Genomic DNA, 26,560 nt, shown 5'->3' on the forward strand with positions numbered 1-26,560 from the left:
TTTCAGAGCTGTTTAATTGGCTACTCAAAGGAAGAATGGGGAGATTTTTCTTCTTTAAAGAAAAGGAAAAGGGATGATCCTAGAAAGCTCAGAGGTAAAACGATTGAAACAATAGCAAACAGATGAATCCACTTAGGTGAATCCAGCCTGGAAGAGTAACCAGCAGAGCGTTTGCAGGGGAAAACTATGACTTTCTACTGTACAGAAATTACTTCTGTGCCAGTGTAATAATGGATTAAAACTGGATTTTCCAAGGATTTTGAAGCCTTTGAAATACCTCCTGAGAGTTTATTTGAATAAAGGAATCCTCAGGGGGGAACCAAATTCTATGTGGGATTTGAAGACGACTGGAGATAGAGAATAGTCCAATGTGGCAGAAGGTTAACAACTGACAGCCCTAATGTCTTTCCTAATTATATTCCAAGCTGAATTCTGTAGGAGGAAATGAGCAATAAAATAAGTAACTTGGCACTGACAGAGAATTTGTTGGGAGCTGTGAGGACCTCAAGGCAAACGCTGGCGCACACAGGATGATTGGAGGCTCTGTCTCATGGGTAGCTTATTATTTCTAGTTCAGATTACGAACTGCAATTTCACATTGCTGCCTGTAATTTTTAGGTTCATCCATTTTAAACAAGTGCTGAGAGTTGGTGCTGTGTTCATAATGTAGTTATATCTACCTTTTATTTAAATGAAGTCTTCCTAGCCAGTTCCATGTGTTTATGGCCACATAAACAAGTTGTTGTGGTGTGCCAGATACCACATGAAAGTTACTGAACGGGGAAAAAGATGGATTTAGATTGGATCAAGGAACTCACCAGGTACAGTATTTGAAGTTTCCATCCAAGCAGTGGCAACAGGTCAGTCCGCCATCCCCTGCAGAGCTCAGAAGGGGTGTTGTGGTACCCAGCCCTTTCGAGTTTCAGCAGGAAAACCTTGACCAGAAAATATGATTTAGTAGACACCATTAATTTCTAATAAAAACGTAATATCATGCATGTAGCACTGTTAGGTTCTAAATAAACTGCAGTCTACAGGAAGTAAATCTATGTGTACTTTTGGACAATTTAGTACAAAATATTTACACAGGCATCCAGCTGGGCTCAAAAAAGCACATGGGAATAATAGCCTTTGTAGAGACTGGTAATCTTGTTGCTTCCTAATATTAAAAAGACCAAGAAGTGAGTCATGATAAAATACTACAAATTATGCGTACGTTGAGTGTACTGAGCATATTTGATTAAAACACGGAGACGTATACAATGTCTCAAAGGCAACATCTCAAGCTACTCAAATGCTTTGTTATTGAACACAACTCTCAAGCTATTTGACTAGAAATATTTGTCCAGTTTCAGCAACTATCAGATGTTTACTTACTGATTAGACTTTTGTGTAATGATGGATCTAGTTTAATTATCTTGAATTGCAGCTGCATGGTTCGGGATTCTTTTTAAGCACAAATACTGTCTGGTGTCATAAGCTAGTCACCAAATTCAGCATGTTATGGAGAAAATGTGTATTAAATTAGTATTTTATCATGGACACTTAGGCCCCTTCTCTGAATGCTGGTGCTACCCACTGTTGGCAACTGAGCTGCTTCAAGGTGCCTTTTCCTTTTCTCTTCTTGAAATATAAGTCAGTAACATTTGTCAAGAAAGCGTCAGCCCAACAGTACAACAGCCTTGAAAAAGAGGATGCTGCTAGTAACTCCCCCGTTTAGGTTACTGTAATCATAATGCGAGTTTAGACCAGCAAACATTGCCTCTTCAAAAGCAAAATCTGGTCTAATTTAGTCCCAATGGGAAGGACCAATGGATACAGTGCTCACAGATGTGGGCTGGAATGACTGAGGCTCCTTCCTCCTATGCCAACCCGCCTCCACTGTGGGCTGCACCAGCCTCTGCTTTTGCAGTTCTGAGCTGCTCCTTTTGGGAAATTCTTGTGCCTCCATACTGCGCTGTGGCTCGTGGGGTGGCCTTAATTATTTTCTGAATTCACTGTACTAAATTCCGTCCCTGGCCATACTGCAGTACACCCAGAATAGCGTCACCGACTTCAACAGCACCCAACGCTTTGTTGAAACTGAGCTCAGTGAAGTTGAAAATTTGATGCAAAAATAGCTCGGTGCATATAATCTTTAACATATTCTGAGTTTAGAGCTCTAGTGTTGATTTCTTAAATGTGCAAATAAGTGACCATATGGTTAGAACACAGTTATGTAAAAACAAACTGTTTGAGAAACAATTCTTGCAAGGATTCTTCAGACATCATTGGCTATAGTTGCCTTTTGGCATTACATTTAATATGTTTTCTGTCACAAATAGAAGAGATGATAATCCCTCTGCAGTTCCCAAGAAAATGTTACATATACAAAACATATGGAAGCTTTACAGAAGTTGCAAAGATCATAAATGCTGGTTAGTAATGTAGCTGCGTGCCTACTAATGAGATATTTAATCCTGGCTGACACGTAAACCACTTCTAATACTCTAGAATTATGTAATAAAAATATTCAGCTATTTGTCTTGAATGATTAAGCAAACCAAGAGTCCAATATATTGAAAATAAGTATGTGCTTGAACTACATGGATTTCAGTACTTCCTAGCAGAGTAATATTTTCACCAAAACGCTTCTGGCAGCTGATGCCAAAGGTGATTCTAGAGCGCCTTGTGGAATGGGAGGTTTATAAGTCCCAGTGGATAAAAACTCTTGAGAAACCTGAGTTGGCCTCATCGCTGACCCTGCTTTGCCTGAGGCCCTTTCCAACCTGCGTTGTTCCATGTTGCTTTGTTCTCCCTTAACAAGGTCAGATGTCAGACTTCCTTTCTTGAAGATGGAGTCCTTCTTTGAAAATAAGCAAAACTGCATCTTGAAAAGATGCTCATGCACCTGATGGAAAACCCATTCCTCTGTTTTTGGAAGGAGTTCGCTCTCTACCCGATTGGAGTTTTCAAGGCTTTAGGAGTCTCGTTTTTGCAGTTGGGCATTTTGACAGCTTTCTTTTCAAGTCTGCAGTCGGTCTTTAATGGTTGCCATAATTTCACTTTTAAACAGCGCAGTTCTTCAAAGGCAGCAGTGAAACAGCATCCGCCGAGGTCTGTCTGGTGATCTCGAGGAGTTCTCAGTGGCTCATTTCTTCAGCTGTCATTTGTCAGAACACACTCATGTAATCTTAATGAACAATGTGCAAAGCCATTAAAAACTCAATTACGGCTTTCTTTTTACTGCAGACGTGAGAAAATGCAATCATAAAGTGCTGATGTGTAAACACAATAGCCACCATCTGCTACAGAGTAGCATTTCAGCTCCAAAAAGAGGATATATGTTGCAGATGCATCAATAATAGGACGCTTATCAAGGCATCATTATGCACCAAGCAGGGGAAAAATTGAAATTTATGGCCAGCTAGAGAGCACTTTGTGGTTTAATTCCCCAATTTTCGGTGGTGTGTTTAATAACTATGAGAGAGTGCCGTTTTATGTTCCTGGCTTTGAATGGGTTTTTAAAAATGAATTTATTTACCGTCTTCCCACCCGCCTTGCTTCTGCCTGGTTTGAATTTAACACGTTCATTTTTGGTGATTCAGGACAAAACCAGCAAGATATTAATTAATCTAACCTGTTGATCCAAGAGTGTCAGATTTAATTGGCCTGATACTCAGTCTACTTTAATGAGCATATACTTCTGTGTCCAATAAATATATGAAAAGAACTTTTACACAGCATGGGTAATTTCTTCCCCGAACTAATTTTTTTCAGTTCAGCATTGACTTTATGGCATTTGAACTTGCTGGATGGAAATAAACAAAACAACAACAAGGCTAAATCATTTTTTTTTTCCTGCTATTATTATTTTTCAGATTGGAGATGCAGTGGTCTATATAAAAGTTTCTCCAAGATACCTTTTGTTTTATTCATATTTGTGCCTGGAGACATTTAAGTGGCTTTCAGTCATCCATTGATCAATAATTTCCATTTGTGACCTGTTAATTCATTCCCTAGTTCTTCATATGAGTGGAAAAACTGACAAGTGGTTTGTTGACGCCAAACCAGATTGTATCTCTTTATTTGCACATATAGGCCTATAAACTGAGAATAAGTCCCATCAGCTTCAATTCTGCGTTTGGTTTAGAGAAGGCTGTCAGGCTCTGAATCACAATATGTCAATTTTTATTAAGGGTAAGGAAAACCATACTTGTCCTTAAAAGGCTATTTTGTTGCTTTGTTTTTATTTTTCTCTTGGTGGGAGCAATTTTCATGATCTTTTGCCTGCCTCTAAACGACCGGTCCTGCCCAGACAAGCATCGCTGGGTGTGGACATTTGTAACAGGACATCTTTTCCACTGTCATATTAAATAATACCTCCTATCAGGACTTCACTGGAGACAGGAAACAGTTTGATAGTATTTTCTCCTGCATCTCTAGGCGTACTGCATTAAAAAAATCATAAGCTATAAATAAGAAGCTATGAATAATTTGCATATGACAATTGCTTGTAAGGCTATTCTTTTAGTAACCGAGTCTAATCATTTTGTTAAGTGCTATTTGGTGGATGGATATTTTACTCGCTCATGTGTCAGTCGCTGGATTCAGGCTCCATCCTCTCTCTAGAGTTGTCAGCAGTTGCACAAAAGGCCATTGTCAGACTGCGATAGCTTGTGATTCATTTTTTTGTGGGTGGCAAAAAATAAAGTTGTAATTATTAGTTGGAACTTTTTATGAAAGGCGGTGTTTTTTCTCCCAGAGGAAAGCTCGTTATTTTTATACGTGAATCTGTAAAAGCTAAATACCCCTTAACTTTTTCTGTTATTGAAACGCTTACCCCAGTGTAGCTCAAGACTGGAATGTGATAGACACAGTACAGCTTCAGAGTAGTTCTTTAGGGTAGAAATATGTATATTATTTAAACAAACAAACAAAAAGGTTGAAAAAGCTGTCAAGAAGTGAGATGATTTGCCATATGATCCAATCAATGATGGTGCAAGAGTGAGTTTTCCTGGGTTTCTACCCAGTGCAGCAAGCACCTTATAGATGCACAGGAGCTCTGTATTTCTTTATGGAGTGCTTTAATGGACTGTGCCATCGTCCTCAAGCGTGAGATCTGGCAAATGTACAGCATCAGAGATCATAGAATCATTTCAGTTGGAAGAGACCCTCAGGATCATCGAGTCCAACCATAACCTAACTCCAGCACTAACCCATGTCCCTGAGAACCTCGTCTAAATGTGTTTTAAACCCCTCCAGGGATGGTGACTCCAGCACTGCCCTGGGCAGCCTGTTCCGATGCCCAACAGCCCTTTCCAGGAAGGATTTTTTCCTAATATCCGACCTAAACCATAGCGCTTGTCTTCACTGCATCTTGTGCTGTTTCTCAACAGCTGCTCCAGACTCCACCATTGTTACTCAGCAGTTTTACAGCGGCTTTCCTCCCAGATTCTCAGAAGAGAGTTTCTTATGACCGTTATCACTTTATTTGTAAGGGAAGATAAGGCAGGCGATGTGTGCTGACAGGGATCGTGGACCAGAGCGTCGTAATCAGTTGTAGAAACCAGGCTGTCGGGTTCCAGCCGCTGCCTTTGCCATCAGGCTGTGCTGCCTCTGCGAGCCTGTTGGCAGTTGTGCTTTCTGAGAGTACACCATCCAAAGTCAGAGAAATGGAATCTGGATCTCACTTTCTCAAAACCTTACCTTGTTTTGGTGGATTTTTAAGAGTAACATGAACACAGTGCGCACTGAAAAAGGGGATTTTGTGGTTGGTTCGGAACAGAGTTAGACCAACAGTGAACATCTGTCAGGGTCCCCTCTTAGGGACTTTGATTATTAGAGAGAAATTGAGAAGTCTGGATTCAGCTCTTATGTTTTTCAAAGTGCTTGCTGTGAATCTGGAATTTCTTGATTTGGGGCCATTTTAATTTTCAGCATATCAAAATGAATTATAGGATTGCCAGAGAGCATCTTGCCTATAAATTGTCACGTATCTTAGTACAACCTCTTTCGCAGCTGTGCTTGAATTGTGCCTGAGTTTGCCAACAATGTGTGAATTTCTTTTCTTTTCTTTTTTTAAGGTGAATTTCCTTCTGCGTCCATGCTTTTCAATCCTTTACAAAATGCACGTGTATCATATAAACACAGGGAGAAAGTTGCCGGTATCTAATATAAATTTAGAACATATGGCTGTTCACTGCATAGAATTGCTCAAGATGTTTATCCGGCCCGTCCGAGTGTCGCAGTTCTAGGGCATGGAATAGGGAAAATCAATAGGTTAGAATTGAGGGAAGGCTTTTCAAACTCAATCTTCAGTAAACTGCAAGAGGCGAGCAGAGAAACACATTTGTAGGATTCCTTGGCAGCAGCATCAGAACTGAGAATGTCAAGAGGGCTGCATTTGATTAAAAATTATCATGCCTGGCTGCTGACATACAGGTTTTTTTCCCCCCACTTCAATCTTTATGTTTTCTTCAGCTTTTTCTGAGTGCGAGTGCCTACACACACATAAAGGAGATCCTTTAAACAGAATTGAATCAAATAACTCTCATAATGTTTTTCCTTATTGCTAACATTTGTCACCTTGATGCATCTGTGAGGAGATGAGTTGAGGCACAATGTGCTGTAAAATAACTGCTTGATGAATCAAAATGCGAGTTCAACATCAAGTGCTATGGTTAATATGATGCAAGCTTCCAGGTTAATAAACTCATAAATTGCCTTAGTATTAATATATATTTCCTTGCCTGAATTCAGCCTGTCCTTCCCTCCTGGAAGAATAATTGTCCTTGTTGCATTGTTTCTAGTTGAGATGCTGCTGTTAAGCTTACAAACCCGATTCTTTTGTGCTCTGGAAACGGATTTTCTTCATAACACATTACAACCTTCAAAAATTTATAGTGCCAAGATGCAGGGTTCACAGGGATAGATTGGCATGAAGCGGGTAGGGGCCATGCAGGGTAACCATCAGCTGAGAATTTGGGCCGTTGTTGGAGTTTTGTATTGAATTTGCTTTTGTGGGACAGTACGTGGTAGGTGCTGCTTGAATTGTGAATATGCCTTTGTTTAGAGTGGCTGCTTTATCACAGGGTTATAAAATAATAAAAGCAAAATAGTATTTTTATTTTGATTTTGAAGTTGTCTAATTAAAGTGGTTCTAGTTGACCCTAAATCTGTTTATGTGTATATATACCCTTCAATTTTAGTATCTTTTCTTTCTGCTACCTAACAACTGCCATAAAATAGCTAGTCTCAGTTCTTCAAATGAATATTTTGCTTTCTGGCTTCACAGGGAATCACTGACGTTTCTGATGGATCTGTTTTTACTGAAAAGGCCAAGCGAAACCTCCTCCTTCTCTTTTTGCCTTGCTCCATAGGCTCCTTCATGATGGTGAACAGCTCTGGGCGGGCATCTGGGCAGAAAGCTCACTTGCTGTTGCCTACGCTGAAGGAGAACGACACCCATTGCATCGACTTCCACTATTACTTGTCCAGCAGAGACCGTTCCAGTCCCGGCTCTCTGAACGTCTACGTGAAGGTGAACGGAGGACCACAGGGCAATCCCATCTGGAACGTCTCTGGTGTTGTTACAGAAGGATGGGTGAAAGCAGAACTTGCCATCAGTACATTCTGGCCACATTTTTATCAGGTATGAGTTTGTAATGTTTTTATCTCTTTTTCCTCTGAACATGTTGCCAAGAGAGGTGGTGGATGCCCTGTCCCTGGAGACATCCCAGGCCAGGCTGGACGGGGCTCTGAGCAACCTGAGCTGGTGAAGATGTCCCTGCTCATGGCAGGGGGGAACTGGGGAGCTGGGAAGGTCCCTTCCAACCCAAACTGTTCTGTGAGTCTATGATTTGGCTAGGTATGAGCTATAAGCATAGCAATAGGTATTATGAAAGTCATAGGAGAAGAGGAAATGGCCTCAAGTTGCACCAGGGGAGGTTTAGATTGGATATTAGGAAAAAATTATTCCTGGAAAGGGCTGTGGGGCATTGGAACAGGCTGCCCAGGGCAGTGCTGGAGTCACCAGCCCTGGAGGGGTTTAAAAGGCATCTAGAAGAGGTTCTCAGGGACATGGGTTAGTGCCAGAGTTGGGTTATGGTTGGGCTCGATGCTCCTGAGGGTCTCTTCCAAGCAAAATTATTCTATGAAAATCAAGTCCCCCGTGACTCTTTCCTCTCAGAATGAATTTCCGTATAGCAGTTTGGTAGCAGAAGGGGCTATATAGGCATCTTGACATATTCCCACTTCACCCTATTTCTTCAGTTGCTGTCTGGTCACAGAGTGATGAATAGGCAGCTGGGAGTCAAATTATTGGCAAGTTACGACCCACTTGTTTGTTATGAAATTGGCACATAAACAGACTTTTATTGGCATTTTCCGTGGCACTATATAAATGTAAATAAAACTGAGTGTCTAGATGTGTAACTGTGTCTCTGAATAAATTTGCCTGAACTATTTTTGGCCCTTGGTTGGTTCCATAAGAAGGAACAGTTGTAAACTCAGCTTTGCATTTGGACTTCTCCTATGCCCATAAGAGGGGTGTAAGTATAGAAGCTACCAGTAAAATTTGTACTATTTGTACTATGTTATCAACATGGGTATCATTTGTACAGTGTTATCAACAGGAGTTATCAACATGAGATCCTCCATTCCTTTTCTTTTTAGCACTACTTGTAACATAGTTTTCCTGGCTCTATTAGGAGATGTATTTTATTAAAAACAAAAAAAGAAACAAGTTGAGGAATGTAAATGGGTAAGTTGATTTTAGTTATAGTAATTTTACAGCTACTTGTTAGATATCCACTTCAAACTTATTGTGGCAGCCTTGCAGTCATTATTTGAGTCGTAATTAGGCAAAATTGCACACAGTGAACTCACATACTTCATGTTAGGTGTTGAAGGTGCATTTTTGTCATGTTTTATAAACAAGACCAAAAAAAAAGCCTGGCAGGTAATTGCACCCTAAACTTTGCAGGAAAAGCTAATATGCATGTGATACTAATAAAAGAGATGACTGAGGTAGGAACTACAATAGAATAAACTATGAAAAGTCAGCAAATAGTCTGTAGACAGAAAACAGCAGGTAGAAAAGCTTGCCTTTTTTTTTTTTTGTCTTTTTTTTGCTTCTATTAAGTGGGTAGGAGGTCTATAAAGTCTGAGCTGAAGTAGAATGCTTTCATGTTCTGTCTCTGAAAAAGAATTGGGGATATCAGCAGTATATATAGCACAATACACGCGGTGAGAGGAAGGGATAAAGAGATGCAAATGCGTAGAAAGTGGTGATTTAAGGGCTGTGCACAACTCGTCGCTTGCTCTCAAGTCATACTGGAGTGCTTAGGCTCCATTCGTATTAACGTGAACCTGGTCACGAACCAGACTTTGCTTCATAGTCGGTGCTCCACAGACATCACAGAAATGATCTTTCACCCGGGTAATCAGTGCTTGAAAAACCTGGAGAAGACAGTCTGAGCTCCTACTAAGAGCAATCCTACTCTTAGATATACCAGTAGACTTCCTGAGCCTGCCTTACTTCTTTTGCAAGCCCTTTTGCAGGTCAAGTTTGCTTTTCCTGAGCAAAAAATCCTTTACATCTAACAAGGTTTTTTTTTTTCACTGCAGCACAAAAAATGAACAGATTAGAAACCAGCAGTAACTACCTAGGAGAGTAGTTCCTTCCCGTAAAACGCAAAGGTTTTCTTTTTTGCCTTTTGATGAACAGGAGTGATGTTTCCTTTTGCTTATATTTGTATTTTTATTCCTTAAGCGTGGCTTTTAAAATGTGAGATCTGTCCCAGTGTTATGTGGGATGGAACAGCCTGATCCCACATCAGTCTCTGATTTTATAACCCATCTTCTGCTCTTTTGTGAGTTTCTACATTTAACCAAGGTTAAAAAAAAAAAAGGAAAAAAAGACAACTTTAAGCTTGCAAAAGCACGGAGGAAAACACAATGAAAGACTTAGGCTGCCAAATAACAATAATTTTGACTAAAGTAACACTGGTGGATGAAGGAGCCCAGAGGTGGCGGGGTGGCTGTAGCCAGGGAGCGTTGCATTGCATGCTCACAATCTAGGATGTGCTGTCGGAGCATTATGTGTCAGCTTTAAATCAAAATTGCATGCCTGGAGAACTCTTCATATGCAAGAGACCTGAAAGCACATTCTGTATTTCAAAAGCACCAGGAAACATAGGAAAAAAATAGCATTTTTCCTCAATAATGAAAGCCACATTGGGAAAAATGTGAATTATTCTCTTAATGCACAGAAAGCGCACCCACTGGAATTTTGGTGTGCACAAAAAATTCAGTCAGGTGAAAAGATCTGGAATGGTCTGCCCTGTGTCTGAGACTTTGACAAATAGTTAAAACTTCGGAGAAGTGCCTGGTGGCAAAGTGGTCACCAAGGTGATGGCTGGAGGTCGTGTTTGAGGTCTGGCAGTTCTGCGCAAGGGTTGGAGGAGTCATCTGGATCCCAAAGGGCTCTGTTGAGATATGGATGTGGGGAGATTTATAATGTCTACCCCAGAGTTACTCGTACTTGGATTCCCAGCCTGCAAATGTCTTTAGTGTAGCGAAAAAAAGCTGTAATAGTTCTTGAAGAAAGGTAATAGGTGTAATCTTGAATTACTGCTTGCCATAAGGATGAACTTAGTCCCAGAATGCACCAAGGGCAGCACTAGAGTCTGCCAGCAAGAGTTTTTTTGATGTACAGCAAGGAACGTTATTGATCCACGCCTGAAGAAAACTGTTGTACCACAACAGATGAGCAGACATTGCTGGTGTATAGCAGCAGTGAAATGTGGGATTGTTTATCGGTAAGGAAACATGAAATGGCTTAGTATTTGCAGGTCTCAGGAGCATTTAAGAATGTTTCTTAAGAGTAAAGCTTCCTATCTTTTCACTGATATTAATTTCTGAGATGTTCCTTAAATGTAAAGCGTTGTTAATGTCCGTGTCTCAACCATTACACCGCATTTCTGGCCGAAGTTAAAAGGACATGTGAGAGATTGAGTGTGCGATTTGCACAACTAACCCCCATAAGCATTTATTCCTGCCTTTTTCTTCTCATGTTTGGGTGTCAGTTCCCTGTTTTCAGGAAATCCTGGGTGCTTCTGTGCCTCTCTCTTTGATAGGGCTGAGATACCGCGAGATATGGAAAAAATACAATAATGTGTGAGTATAGGTGTGTGTGTACACAGGGTATACTTGCTCTTCCAAATGAAAGATGTGCATAGTTGTCTCTATTCTTGAATATGCTCTAATTTTCTGTTTTCCCTGTCAAACAGATTTTCAGTCTTTGATACTCGTGTGTGTGCTGAATTGCCTTTGTATCACTTCATTATTAATGACAAAATGCCTCCGATGACTCAGATATTGTAGTAAGAGCAGAATATGGGGACTGGCAAAGTGACTGGTGTAGCTATTGTTTTTAAGAAAAGTTTTTCTTATTTTGTATTTCAGGTGATATTTGAATCCGTCTCTTTGAAAGGACACCCGGGGTACATCGCGGTGGATGAAGTCAGAGTTCTCGCCCATCCATGCAGTGAGTACTTTTGGTTCTTTTTCTAGCTGTATCAGTATGTTATAGTCCAGGCTTTACAGTCTGAAGGAGTGATTTACCCAGTCTGGTCAGCACTGAAGTGTCATCTTGTATCCCTTTGAGACACCTAAAGACAATCAGCCTTACATAATTGTATAAATTTGCACATTGTGCAAGAGGCAAAACTGCTCTCAGTCTGTAGCTGGTGCCAGGACATCTGGGGAAGTCTCCATTCCTCTCATGTCAGGAAAACACAAAGCTCATAGTTTTATTCTTTCTTCATCATATTGCTGTAGAAAACAATCTAAAAAGCTTCTGATAATATCCTATGTGGTTAATTTATGAAGAAACAAACAAATTGTTTCCGTATTTCCTGGGTAAAGGACATATCTCAAAGGTCGAGCTCTCAACTCAGCACTCCCATAAAGATATTAGAAACAAATCTCATTCAGACAATATAATTGCACAGGAGTAGAAACTAATGCAGGTTCATTATGCTGTTCAAAAACGCAAGTGCCACTTTTCTTCTGTCACAGCCATAATAATAAGCATAGTTGGTTTTTGGTTTGTTCGGGTTTTTTTTCCCCTATTTAAAGAAACCTTGACCCTCAGTCTTTTGAGTGTGAATGTGGTTGGTTTCTCTGTGCATCTGCAGTGTGGCTGGAAGACTTTGTGTGTCTATGTAGTGTATGTAGTATAGAGTTTCTTCTAAAGGTATTTTTCTTATATATATATATATTTTTTAGCAACCTGTAGCAGCCCCTCTCACTAGTTCATAGTTTTAGTAAGTTTTAGTGACAGCTGCTCACAAAAAATATCATGGATCATATTGATGGAGGGAAACCAACTGGTTTTCTGGCAACAACAATTTGAAAGAACAGCTGCCATTCAATGTGACAGACATGGTTCTGCTCAAGTTTAACAGGACATTTCTGATAACTGCAGTCTGGTTAATTGCTGTTTAACTAAATTATATTTGTATTTACCATGTGCTCATTGCTCAGGCCTTTGGGTGCATTTACTTCATTAAGAAATACTTGCAATCTGTATGAACCAGATGTTCCTGATAACTGGCAGCATCCAAACAAATGCCCCGAATGGTCTGTATATGTTCCATAGCGTGTTGGGTGATGATTGATCTCTTTACTGGGAAAGAGGCCACTGAACAAACTATGGGGCAAAGCCTAGACAAGAAAGTTACGGGATTTAGAAATCAACCAAACAAAATAACAACAAACCACAAAAAAAAACCCCACCAAAAAACCAAAACAAACCAGAAAGAGACAGGGTGCTGTGTTACACTTCTGCTTAATCAAGTATTGAAAATTATTTTAAATCCATTCCTCCAAGTACATACAGGTCCCTCTTCAAAATTAAGTGCATTCTCGATTACCCAAAACCGAGATGATTCAAACGGTTAACTGCTCCGTTTTGAATCAGTTTGCAGCTTCGGTGTGCAGAACTCATGATAAGCTGGAGGTTCTCTGCAGTTTTTGTAAAAGCTTCTCCTGCCTGATTCCCCGTGTTGCTTTTGGTCAGGGATGACAGCCCCAGGGCAAACGTCACCAGAATCTGTTCCGTTGACTTGCACAGGCCTTGCCCCCCATATTCGTTTTACAATCGTGATAACTCAAAACACCGGGGACCATGAAGGTCTTGATGACCCTAGAGGTTACTGACATTATTGGTGTTATTTTTTTCATTCTGCTTTACCTTTACAGATGACAGTCTAGCAGACAAACCAAAGTGTCAGCAAAACTGCAGCGAATTGCCCCTGATGACAAAGTAATGGAGAAAAAGAAATAACTTCCTCGTGTTGCCTTTTCTTTGCTTTTTCCTTCTTGGGAAGGAATTCACTGGAGTTAATAATGTTCGTTATGATAGAAGCTCCTTGTCTGCCTGTGCAGAGGACAGTCCTGTGCCCTGAAAGCCGGGCAGACCTGAGGACAGGGAGTCTGGGGTTGGTGTCGTAGAATCATAGGAATGTCCTGAGTTGGAAGGGACCCACAAGAATCATCGAGTCCAACTCCTGTCCCTGCATGCGACAAGCGCAGGTTCATATATGGAGCTGGCTTGTATCTGCCCACCTTTGACTGCAGGCAGAAATGACTATTACTAGTATTAGCCTGCAAATGCTGCATAGCACATTCTGTCACCCAAAGGTAGTTTTGCAGTAAACTTTGCCACAAGTTGCTGATCCCCAAGAAGCACCATGGCATAGAGTCGTTCAGGAGCTGTCAGCAAACCGAGCGTGTGGGGAATGCGATACAGAAGCTGGATAAAAACATTCGACACGTATAGGGGTGTGCTCTCTGCTCCTCTCTCCATAGTAGACAAATACCCAAATATCACGCTTCATGTACACATGGATGCCCACATCCTTTTGAAGTTATTTGGTTGTAATGGAGAAAGATGGGTTAGTATGTCCTCTGAAATAATGTATTTCATCAGTGTCTAAGCATACTAGAAAATGTAATGATGAAGTTGAAAAACTCTGACCTTTAGAGTCTCGTAAACCTGTTCTTTGTGTCCTACTGAAAGTTCTCAACTGGTTCACAAAGGTCCTTCTGCAGGCCAGAAAGAATGAAGCTCATTTAGAAGTGTCAGATTCACTACTGTAGTATTTGTTTTCCTGTGAGTTAACTTACTGAGGTAACCCAGTCTGGTCTTTAGTAAAAAAGCTAATCCTCTGATCTAGTTCTGTTGTGAACAAACATGATGCCTCTGTTTCTACATCACTGGCTTAATGTTTAATAAATACTGAATTTAGCATCAGCACAACACTGATGCCAGTGATCTTAAACTAATATAATGTGGTCAGTGATTTGGATATTTCATTCACTAACTGATTTCATATGAATGACACATTATGATTCTACAGGTCCAGAATGTATTTGATAGTCAAAATAGAAAGGAAAAAAAGACCCTTGTGAAAAGTTGGTTTGGTCAGTCATGCTTGACAAGCATTTGATTTTTTTGATCTTTTTAGAAGCAATTTTCCCAAGAAAAGAAATTACTCACTCATTCTTCATAGCAAGCAGTAAGAAATTGTGCCGATGACCATGAGCTCGTGTTGTGATTTGATCCAAGCCTGTGTTTTCAGCTGTACCAGATCTCTGTGTGGTCCCTTAGGCCAGTTAAATAGTGAAGAATAGTTTTATTTTGCAAAATCACTTTGTCAAGAGTAAGCCCCTAATGCCTTGCTGCGGGTTTGTATCTGTGTCGGTGTAACGCAGTCAATTACTACCTTGCTCTACCCTTGCAATACTTTGCATCTTTTGTTAGGAAAAGCACCTCATTTCCTACGGCTTCAGAATGTGGAGGTTAATGTGGGACAGAACGCGACGTTCCAGTGTATCGCTGGGGGAAAGTGGTCACAGCATGACAAACTCTGGCTCCAGGTAAAGCAATGTGCCTTTCCCCTGCGCTTCCCCTTGACACAATCCTTTGAGAACTGCCTTCAGTTGCTTCTAGGTGAGAGTTTAAGGTGACAAAGTACAAAAGTCATGATAGAGAAGATGGAAAAAATGGCCAGCGATGGCAAAACTTTCATTTTTAAACAAATATTTCCACACCCTTAAACGCTCGGTCATAGAGCAGAAAAGACAGAACAAGTGGAATAGTTCTTCACTTTTGCATTATTCAGTTGCCTTCCACTCTTCAAAACTGCCCTTGGCCCAGTGTCAATATTAAGAAGAAATATGCTCGAAGGTCTGAGATCACTATCTGTGTGGTGAAAACAGGCAAAACCAGCTTCTACCCACTGTTTTTCTTCTTCCCGGTTTCCCTTGGCTGCACTAACAGCAGATTGTTGCTTTTCATCACTCACTAAAAGACCAAACCGATCCCCCTCTTATTGTCTATATTTTCACCCTACTCAAAGGCTGGGTCATAGTACTCAGGTGGATATAGGAACAACCTTCAGAACTCATTTTCTGTTCTAGGGTTAGAAATGGAACATGCATCAAACTGAAGATGTGAAGCGTGTGTTTCCCAGTGAAGGACAAAATGATTTCGTGTGCCCATTGAAGTGCTCAGATATGTGCAGTACCAACGTGACCATGCACTGTACCCAGAGCACTTCTAGAGGCCTTTAAATAGTCAAACTCTTTGCTTCTCCTAAACGTTTGTGCCATTAAACACCTAACACCCCAAACAAGTCAAGAGGATTATGTTTTATGTACTGTGCATGTACATAAGCCAACGTAAACTTTCAGAACACTTAAACCAGTCAACAGTTTTTAATCCCATTCTGGATTAATGAGACTTGAGGACTTGACCGCCCCATATTTGTAACATCTGAGGCAGACAAGAATGGCCTTGCTCATAGCTGCTGTGGCATTTCTAGTCAACTAACAGATTTTTCTTAAACATTTTAATTGACGTCAGGCATTTTCAGGAACTTTAAAAATAAGCCTCAAATCTTGTGTAAATACTAGGGAGGAATCGATTTGCCTTATCATAAAAATCAAAATTAGCACTGGGAAAAAGGCTTGAGTTTGGTGAGCAATGTAGTCAGCATCATGTGGAAATGACTTGACAGTCACTCTCATCACAGCTCTTCCCCTAAAAATTACATTTTTATCTGAAATTTATTAACTTATGGTGTACTTTCAGCATCCACTGAGATATATGTTTTGGCTTATTCTTTATCTTTTTTTGAGTTATTTCAGTGAAAACTTTCTACAGTTATGTCTAGATGTGTGTAAAAACACTTCGGACCTGAAGCAGGATGAACCTTTTCCTGCGAGAAGCAGGGGTTTGGAAGGAAATCGTTATTGTTGCTAGTGGAAACCTGTTTTCCGTTCTCTAAAATTGAAACATTTAATGAAAATAACCTTGGAAAGACCCCCAAAAACTGATTACTGGAAACCTGCAAAACAGCAGCTTGTTTTTCTTAGAAACTCCTGATAAACTAGACCAACTGAGCAAGTTCAGGTGTTTACAATGTGGAGAACTTCTATTTCTAGCTAATTCTTCATCTACCACTTTCTCAGTTAGGAAAACGTAGTCTGGCGTTGGCAGAGAGCTTTACTGAGGAAGGTTGGATGTATAAGGATGTCTGTTCATCCAACCAATTTATTTAAATTGGTTCAGAATCAAAGCCTTACATCTGAAAATACCAAGTTTATAAAATCTGTTAATTAGTAGCATTTTCGCAGGTTTCCAAATTCCATTCATTTGTAGTACTTTCATATCCTAGCCAGGCCTCTAAACATACTGTGTACAACTGCATAGTCTGAGCTGTCACTCTCCAGCCTCTTCAATACATATCAAACTTAAAATGCCCAAACACATTTCAAAAATTAAATAGATGTGAAAACTTAAATATATGTGTAAGAATATTTAAGCCCTAGCTCACATGACCCTGTAATTTTTTCAGGGATACGCCTAGTAGTATTTCTCGGAAAATTGTGCTTGGTGATGTGAATGTGAAGCTCTGAATGGTGTTAAGCAGCATAACAAAGAATGAATTACATATGGATACATAATCTGTGTGTCTTCATAACTTATTTTTGTCTGCCTTTACAGCAGTGGCATGGAAGGGACACAGCGTTAATGGTCACTCGAGTGGTCAACCACCGACGTTTTTCTGCTACTGTCAGTGTAGCCGACACCTCTCAACGCAGCATCAGCAAGTACCGGTGTGTCATCCGTTCAGACGGGGGATCCGGAGTTTCGAATTATGCAGAATTAATAGTGAAAGGTGAGTAACACTAAAGCAGCAGATTTATGCAAGATGAGTATTTCCTCCCAGATGGCATCTACGTATAAAAATATAGATCCTGTTGCACCTTCTTCTTTCCTTCATATTAAATTCAAGCAGGAAAAAAAGGGTAGAACTGACATGAATTTCAATCATTTTCTTTAAACAAATATTTGAATTGAAACTTTGTGTGCGTACAGCCCTCTCCATAAGCTTTTGTAGTAATGTACGGTAGCTATGGATACTTTTAATGTAGTCAGCTGAACATTGTCAGTCAGCTTATTCTGCCTTCCTCTCCAGTATTTTATCAGGCATCAATAAAGTTGTGTTGGAGCATCGCATGAGTCTACTCGAGGTTGCTGAGTAAATGACGGGATTGATTCTGCTCACATCCTGAAGTCCACAGTAGAAACATCAGTAGTTCTTGAAGGATGCCGGAGTTTTAGCTCTGTTATTTACTGTGATTCAGAGCTGATACTGTGCCTGACACATGCAGGATGTGTCTTAATCTCTCCTCCATGAGACATGCAGTAAAGTGCTATTTGCTGTGCTGGTGTGTGGTGGGTTTTAAATTTCCCTGAGCTGCACCACAGGGATGCTCACTGCATCGTACATGGAGAGAAGGTGACTAAGCTGCTCCCAAAACATTCTGTGTTTGGGGTGGGGGTGACATCAAATGGGAGGAGTTACGGATCTGCTGGCTGAGTATGGTTTTATTGATTTAAATGTTTAATTGTTCTGTGAAAATGGAGGGTTGCTGTAGAAATGAGTTCACTGTTATACTTTGTGCCAACTTGCTCTGTTATTTGGTGATCAGTATACCGATGCCTTTACAATGCCTTAAATATAGAGTGTTACGGGGTGCAAATATTCGGATTACACAGATACTGAAGAGACTGTTCCTGTTAGATGCCAGGTGGTTTTAATTCCCACTCGGTGATCTTGCATCTCGTTCAAATCTAGAGGAATTAGAATGATTAGAATGGAACTGAGTTGCCAGGAGTAGCATGTCTAATACGGTATTGTAGCTAAATCGGGGGAAGGCAATCTTCCAAATATCAGAATATGCAAGGTTGAGTAGGTGCCTGATGCTTTCATGTTCAACAATACAAGGAGGGAAGAAACAGAAGAACAAGTTACAAACATGAATGGTTGGATGTCGACCAGGAGAGATGCTGATAGAGTCATTGCTGGGTTACTTGGGTGAATACCTAGCTAGAAGAAATTTTAGAAGAGCAATATTTTTATGGGAAGGTCCACCCCTCTGCTCCTTGCTCCTGTTTATAAGCAGGTGAGGTTAAGGGGTTCATTGGAGGTCAGTTTGGTGCATCACCATGACATACCAGGATCGCGTGAATAAGACCATCCAACCAGGCTGACTCGTTTTAGTGTGGGTAACACGAATTTGTAATGCGTGCACACAGGCTGAAGTGAAAGCAAATTGGAATTGTTTAATTCTGAAGAGATGTTTATTGAATTGCAATAATGTACTTGGGTATACATTAAGTTAATCTGTAATTGAAGCTTTGCTCAATTAATAGTCCTGCCTCTAAACCCACTCAATCCACACTAATACTTTGCTTCTCACATGCTTTCTCTTGATCAGTTGAACATAAAATCATAGGGGATTCAACAAAAATTAAGGTTTAAAAGTGCATCTAGGTATCTTTTTAATGTAAAGTTCTAAGATGTTTTATTCTAGTATTGAGAAAGGAAAGAATAATTTACATTTTTCAGTGCTGAATGGTAATAATTGGTAGGTACAGAAAGATATTTTGCTTTGAAATACATGTACGTCTTCTACATTCTAAATTAGAAAAACAGATACCTATTTCAGCAAACGAAATTATCGATGAAATAAAATATGCACCACCTTCTGCTTTACCCCCTGTCCCCAAATCGCACCTTGTCTATGTGGACATCTTTACTAAGAACAGTATATTATTGTAAAGTAATTAGTGGAAATCGTGTACAAAAGATCATAACTTTATTAGTTCCAGATTATTGCAGTCTATTTAGCGGCAGGAGATACCTTCGTAGTACTGTGAAAATGCTTTTGTGCTGAGCTGTTTGCCATCTATGCTAATACCTTTCTGGCTTCTGACTGTTGCGGGGCTTGTATAAATAAATGCCAATACATTTATTCTTCTCTTTGCACTCTAGAATCGTAATAGTCAAGCCACAGAAACCTATCATTTCCATCTGTACACCTCGCCGTCCTTTGGTGCTCCAGTGGAAATAGCTCTTCTCTATTTCTTATCTCTCACTGTCGCACATATAGTAATTTAATACAATTTTGTACAGGGTGGTTTTCAAAAAACCCAGAGATTCTACTACTTGCTATACTGATTGCATACAAATGGAATGCTGCTTGTCTGTAATTTTCCTTTATGTAAAAACTGTGTGGCAGTTATTCATATTCTGAACTAAATGTAGGGTTTGTTTTTGTGAAGATTGTTTAAAATACTATGGAAATTGGCTGGAATCTTATCATTTAAGGTGCGTATTAATGATAGTGTTCTTCCAGGATAGTTGTCACGTAATGTAAGGTTGTGAATAACGTTTTAAACTCTGTGTGTGTATGGGGGCTTGTTTGTGATTTCTTTTTTTTTCCCCTGATCCCTTTCAGATATTCTAGATGCTTAAATTAATTAGTCAATACATGGTGTGAATCTGTGGAGAGCTGATAAAGAGGGAACATTACAGTATCTATAACCTGTTTTTCATGAGCCAGTTTTTCTGAGATCTTCACTCTCCAGGAAGTCTCTCAAAATTGTTTTGTTGCTACCTGATGCAAATTCTTTTAAGGCTTTTAGTGTTTTCTTAGGGTCTGTTCTGCTACTACCAAGGCAGGAATACTGAACAAAGCCCCTCTGCAGACTCGCAGGGCTGTGTTCTAGTTCTCTTCAGTCTTGTCTTAGTTGATTTTCAAAGTATTCCGTTAGTCAACACGGAACAAAAAGAGTCTGTGTCTTAACTGAGCGGCTCTTTGTCATCCTTGTGATATTTCACAGAATCCCAGAATGTCAGGGGTTGGAGGGACCTGGAAAGCTCATCCAGTGCAATCCCCCCATGGAGCAGGAACACCCAGCTGAGGTTCCACAGGAAGGGGTCCAGGCGGGTTTGAATGTCTGCAGAGAAGGAGACTCCACAACCTCCCTGGGCAGCCTGGGCCAGGCTCTGACACCCTCACCATGAAGAAGTTTCTTCTCATATTTAAGTGGAACCTCCTGTGTTCCAGTTTGCACCCATTGCCCCTTGTCCTGTCACTGGTTGTCACCCAGAAGAGCCTGGCTCCATCCTCCTGACACTGCCCCTTTCCATATTGATCCCAGGAATGAGTCCCCCCTCAGTCTCCTCTTCTCCAGCTCCAGAGCCCCAGCTCCCTCAGCCTTTCCTCACACGGGAGATGCTCCACTCCCTTCAGCATCTTGGTGGCTGCGCTGGACTCTCTCCAGCAGTTCCCTATTGAGTTCCAAGTGTTGTTAGGTCTTTTGCTCATCTTTCTTCTGCCTGTTTAATGTAGGGAAGTTATTAATGGACTTCTCCTGGAGAACAGGGTTTAAAGCTATTCTTAATTTACCTACCATGTGGTTACCATCCCATTAAATATTTTTAATTCAAGAGAAGTCCCTTGAAGGGGTGGGGGGACTGTCACCATACGTTGACGTTGGTGAAGAGTCTGGTATGATTAAGGCATACTTGGACAATTGCGAGATATAATTGTTGGGTATGAGCTGTTATCTCAGCAAGAAAGCTATCCTTTTCGCATCAAAATATTACTTCTATCGCAGCGATAAAAACCAACCTAACAAGTAGTGCTTTACTCAATATGATGTGCAAGCAAGGATGAATCAGGTTCCTTAGTATGAAAAGATAATGATGAATATGAGAGCGTTTAAGAATAAACTGGCAAAACAAAGAGTATATTTATGATATGGTGAGACCTATAGGTCCCATCTGTGGAGGGGAAAGAGGTTAATTTCCAATGAAGGGAGCAGACTGTTTGTGCAGATGCAAATGCTTCAGACCCATGTGATTACTGGAACTTTTAATAATTTTGCAGCGCTAGACAGTGTAAAAGAGCGTGGTGGCTGAGCTCTTCCAGAAGTGCCGTAGCTAACTGCAGCTCGTAGGCTCTCTGCAGAGGTATCGTATTTGTTGTAGAACGACTGAACTAAGAAGTTCAAAATGATTTGTGGAAGGGGCAATTTCTGTCCTGAGCAAGGTGCCAGTAAACTCCCCAGCCACCTTTGCCTTGATGTGAACTTTATTCTTTGTTGGCTGTGTACTGTGAATCTCTTCAGTGCATAGTTTGGTTTCTTAGGTTGTGTCAAGTGTGTGCCCAGCTATTATATTCATTTTAACTCTTTTTGAAAAAAAACCTCCAAAGCAAGAGATAGACCAGCTAAAAGCAATATGTTGCTTCCTGGTGATCTGTGCTGAAGACCGCCTTACCTTGATTTATTTTTCTTAGCTTTTTGTCCCTTTGTACATCTTGAACCACCTTTGATTGTGTCGAGGTCTAACCCTTTCTTAAACAACTGCTCTTCAAGAGTGTACGTGGCTTTCTTAGAGGCTTCCGGGTCTCTCTGTTATACACACCCTTCTGCCTCCTTTTTATTTCACTCTTGAGCCTCTGCTGCAACTGACCTACTCCTTGGGCACTTGTTCAGCTGCTCTGTTGGGTTTGGGGGTTGGCATTGACAAGCTGGAGCTCTAATCCTGAGGTAAAGATGGTTGCAAGTGTTGGAGGAAAGAATGATGGAGCACTTGAGTTCAGAGCTGAGGGTGTCAGCGTTGTGGCAGCTCCAGGATCTTTTTACTTTCAAAGCAAGGTGGCAAAAGCCTGTTAGTAGTGCTAAATGGAGGCCGTTCTGTAAGCTTGTGGTAGGTATTCAGGTGATTTTTCAAGTTTGCAGAGCATTTACCTCTGAATGCTGGAGCTGGACTGCTTTGCTTTCAAAGCCGGTATAACCCAACTCCAGGGAGAAGCTGGGTGTTGGTTCTGTTTGCGTTTGCCCTATCTGAATGAAGAGATTGAAGAGCGTGTTTCTGTGATCAGCAACAAATGATCACTTTGAAGTTAGTTCCCCACTGAACTGTGGGATCATCTGAGGCAAGAAAATAGCCAAAACTGCAGTTTTGAATTGAGATTTTGCTGTCGTTCTTCTCCATCTCTACCCAATTGAAGAATGCTTCATTTTTCTAAGCAAGTAATTTCCCAGCATCCATTCTAGCTGTACGGTGATGAAATACACTTCTAATAGAATCACCACCCTAAAATCTGTTGTGCTGTCTTTTAGCTTTGATCTGATGTGTTAATCTTCTGTCATGTTAAATACTGTCACTGGTTCTCCTCTTTTACTGGTGCTGGGACCTTGGCTCAGATCACATTCTCACTGATACTCCCGTCCTGCTGTGACTTTTAAAGATCTGGTTTAGATCTAAGAGCAGGAACCTGCTGAGCAGCAGTTAAAGAGGGTGATGATTACAGCAAGCGCTGCCACTATTTTAATCATTAGCCTATGAATTTGAGAAGGAAAAAAAGAATGTAATGTGATACTTCCCAGCTCTCTGCAGTCCATACTGCCTGCTGAACATCTACACCTACAAGGTGGACCTTATAAAACTCTAATTTGGCTTATTCATAGACCTCTCCTAGTGTTGCTGATTTTTCTAACTTTCCTCTTATTATCCGTAATTTCAAGTGCAGCATCGTGCTCTGTTATGCTGCACAAACATGTAAAAACTCCTCTCTGAAGAAGTTATTCCAGTACTCTTTCCTTTTTTTCCTTTTTCCTCTCTCTCCCTGCATCTCTTACCTTTCTTTCTCAGCAGGAAACTTCCCATCAGTGCTGGTTTGTATGTGAGGAAGATGCAAATAGCTGCAAGACTTAGACTGTCTCTCTTTGCATCCTCTAAATAAGTATTTGCATATGTTTTACTGTCCTTTTTATTAGTCTGCAGCTAGGATTGAATTACACGACAGACTACAGCTCACAAACTGTTCCCTCAGCAGGACACAGACACAAATTAAAATGGAAGAGGTTTGGATTGCTTATTTCCTTAATTTCCTCCTTCCTTCAAATTACAGCAGATGCTTCTTTTGTTGATGCTGCTGTGCATGAGTTTCTGACTGACCTTGGTGAACGCTGCTGACCGTATCATATTGCCTTTTAATCAGCAGTATGGTGTTATTGAGTTTTCTGTCCCCGAATGCTCACTGAAGAGTGATTTGACAGTATTTAGTGTTATTTTGAGGTTGAAACTCTAAATATAAGCACTTTTGTGCTTGTTCTTATGTTGTTTTCTACCGTCTCCCTTCTGCTTAACCTACCTCTGTGACATACCTTTGATCTGCTTGGTGAGTCCTGCAAATGGTTTACTTTTGTTTGCCTTGGCATTATGGTACTTTAGGGATGCCGAACAATTTTGGCACATTGTTTGGTCCGTGGCTTTGTTGCCTGTTGGTCAGGCCATTCAGAGCAGGCAGCAATCGCTTCGCTTGTGGAAAGTGTTATGATCGCTGTTGTAGTCACAAATGCATATGCTCTTGAGTACTGAAATTTTGTAGCGGACAAGCATTTTATGTACATTACTACATACCTAACTACGTGAAGTCCTAAGTGTAACACTTTCTTGGTAATTTCTTTTTTAGGATTTAAAATTGGGAGTGTTCACTTGACGCAAATATTATAAGAAATTATGTATTCAAAGCTCTGAGAGTGCGAGTCTTGATTTTGTAAATGGCTTCTGGCAATTAATTGCTCTGTTTAGTTTCTGCTGCCTCAGAAGGTCAGGATGGCTCAGGTGCCACGTGTTGGAGGCAGACAAGGCTTAACTCCGCTATCTAGACTTGAATTGCAGGCTGACAGTAATTAAGAAAAAATGCATTCTTTGTCTCCAAGATATAACCTTTTCACCATCTGCATGGTCCTCTCCAAAGCTCTGCCAGTTCGATATAATTTAGCGTTACTTAACACTGTGTTTATTGAAGGAGACTGAGGAGACCCATTCTGTTATAGAATAATCCTCAAATTCAACATAATTCCTTTTTCTGTCATCATCTTAGACTCACAGTACTGTTATAGTCTTTGTAGTAGGATTATTGGCATTTCCTGAGCAAAAAAAGGAAATTTTAATACTCTTTATTAAAGCCGCGATAGTTTCAGTAGGAATTAGACTGTTTTCCAAGAATTACTTCCCAACTAGAGGATGTGAATTTTTTGTGTATCTCAGCCGCGGGTGTAGCAGTTGTATACTCATAAGGAGTTTTATTGTTTTTCATGTATCTTACCTCATTTAGAGATGTAAAGACAGAAAGAAAAAGAAATGTTTAATCTAATTGGACCTTTTTCAATATGCAAGCCATAGAATTTACAAGTCATTCTTGCATCATGTGCAATACCATATGAATAATACACCATAGTTTTCAAAAGAGATTGGACATGATTAAAAGTTTTTAAATTATAGGAAATCTCAACAGCCTTAGATAAGCTCTTTAAATACTTAATTATCTTCACTGCTTAGCATCTATACCTTATTCCAGTCAAATGTTTCCAGCTCTTGCATCTAACAGTCAGATCTTAAGTCTTCCTGCTAAATACAATGAATCTTGAAGTATTGAATGTTTTGTTATTGTGGAGGAACTTCTATTGACCGTAACCTTGGTTTTGTTTGGTTCACTCACATAAGCGTCTTAAGTATCTTTGCAAGGTCCCTCGTTCTGTTAAGTGCTGCTGTGGGTTCAGGGAAAATTATCTCAAACTGGACTTTCACGTGTTCGTGAAACATTCTCTTCTGTTTCCACAATGAGTACTATTGCTTACCATGTTCGTTCTTTTTCTTGCTATGGAATGGGGAACTTTTAAGCACGGATTTTCATTTTTATTATTATTTTTTCCCTGATTCTAACATAAGCCTCTTCAGTAGTAAAAAAAGGAAGGAACTCTAAACTTGCTTATGAAAAAGCACTTTTTCACACAGAACATTTCAGTTTGTTCGATCTGTCAGGGGGTGGTCATTGTCTATGTGATGAACCTCTAGACTCAATACAGTAACAAGTAATACATGTATTAATACCAAAGCATACTGGATACCCCAAGGAATGGCTAATGGAGACTCGATGGAAGTTGTTGGTTTTCAGTTCAGGTGTGGTAAACTTTACATTATTTTTTATCAGACAGCTTTTTGGTGTCTGTCGCAAAAAGAAGAAAGGAAACATCTTGAGCTCCCCTCAAAAGGCATTTCTGTGTCACGGAAAAGCTTTCCTAATGGAGACATGCGAGTATTTTTGTGTGTGCACTTGCACCAGTTTTCTAACACCGCCTGTGTACCATGAAGGGTGACCCTGTCCCATAGAATCAGCATGTGTTCCCCGACATGTTTTATTTTGGGTATTTTGAGGGAATTTGGTGGCTCTCGCACACCCACTGTCCCTGCCCTTTGGATCAGTGCCGGAGCACCTTGGGAACCATGTGCTGTTTTAGCAACGTTGAACTGGCTAGCAAAAATGGGAGTAAAATGATAAATTGCATGACATTTTGGTTTTCTTGCTCTGGTAGCTGTGAGCTCCATCGCTGCTGTCTTTGTTCCTCAGTACCTCGTCTAAGATAAATTTTAGTTAGATTTTAGCAAAAGTTTTTAATACTTCCCTGTGTTTCCCTCTGTATTTATGTGCTTTAAATAATAGGAATAAAGCACAAAGTATTTTGTGAGCATTGGCAACTGGCCTGTTATCAGCAACCAAGAGAACTGGTAGTTTGGCATAATGGAAAATGAAATGCATATACTTCTGGAATAACTGAGACTCAGATCTTTCTTGGTTTCTGGCTCTCCCACCCTTTTCATTGTTTTGCAGGAGTATTGTGTGGTAGTTTCAATTGTCCCCAATTTCTCAGAGGCTCCGGAAAGCTTTTTGTGCAAATACCAAGACCTATCACCCACCATTACGGCTATCATAGAGAACAGCACACCATGCAGCATATTGGAATTTCTAGCATTTATTACTGCCTCAGAATGCATTTTGTGAGAAAAGAGAAAGAATGGATCTTTCAGTGTAGTACTTTGGAGTCTCTCATAGGGAACAACCTAAATCAAGAAGGGTGTTTCAAGGTTGGGCTTTAAACTGAAAATAAGCAGGTATACAGCCCAGGAGAGGTGGAAGATGGAATAAAGATTGTGAGCTGCAGGGTATTCTGAAACTTCATGTATCATAAAGACCTGAAATAAAAGCGTAAGTATTGAGTGGTGAAGAAAGATTAATCTAGTTTTCATACGACTTAAAAGATTAACAGATAGTTCTGGTGTGTCTGCATATTACA

General features: G+C 40.3%; 1 protein-coding gene across 10 annotated transcripts in view; it reads left to right on the forward strand.

Annotated features, from left to right (window-relative positions):
• PTPRT (protein tyrosine phosphatase receptor type T) overlaps positions 1-26,560 on the forward strand; it is a 382,611-nt gene that overhangs the window by 125,045 nt on the left and 231,006 nt on the right. For all 10 annotated transcript variants that reach the window (XM_065850187.2, XM_071815733.1, XM_065850189.2 and 7 more), the window contains exons 3-6: positions 7,362-7,633; positions 11,449-11,530; positions 14,813-14,928; positions 17,060-17,234. In XM_065850187.2, coding sequence (XP_065706259.2) covers positions 7,362-7,633; positions 11,449-11,530; positions 14,813-14,928; positions 17,060-17,234 — 645 coding nt within the window. The remainder of the gene's footprint in view (positions 1-7,361; positions 7,634-11,448; positions 11,531-14,812; positions 14,929-17,059; positions 17,235-26,560) is intronic.

This window comes from Patagioenas fasciata, chromosome 16 (genome assembly GCF_037038585.1).
Source record: "Patagioenas fasciata isolate bPatFas1 chromosome 16, bPatFas1.hap1, whole genome shotgun sequence".
Classification (NCBI taxonomy): domain Eukaryota; kingdom Metazoa; phylum Chordata; class Aves; order Columbiformes; family Columbidae; genus Patagioenas; species Patagioenas fasciata.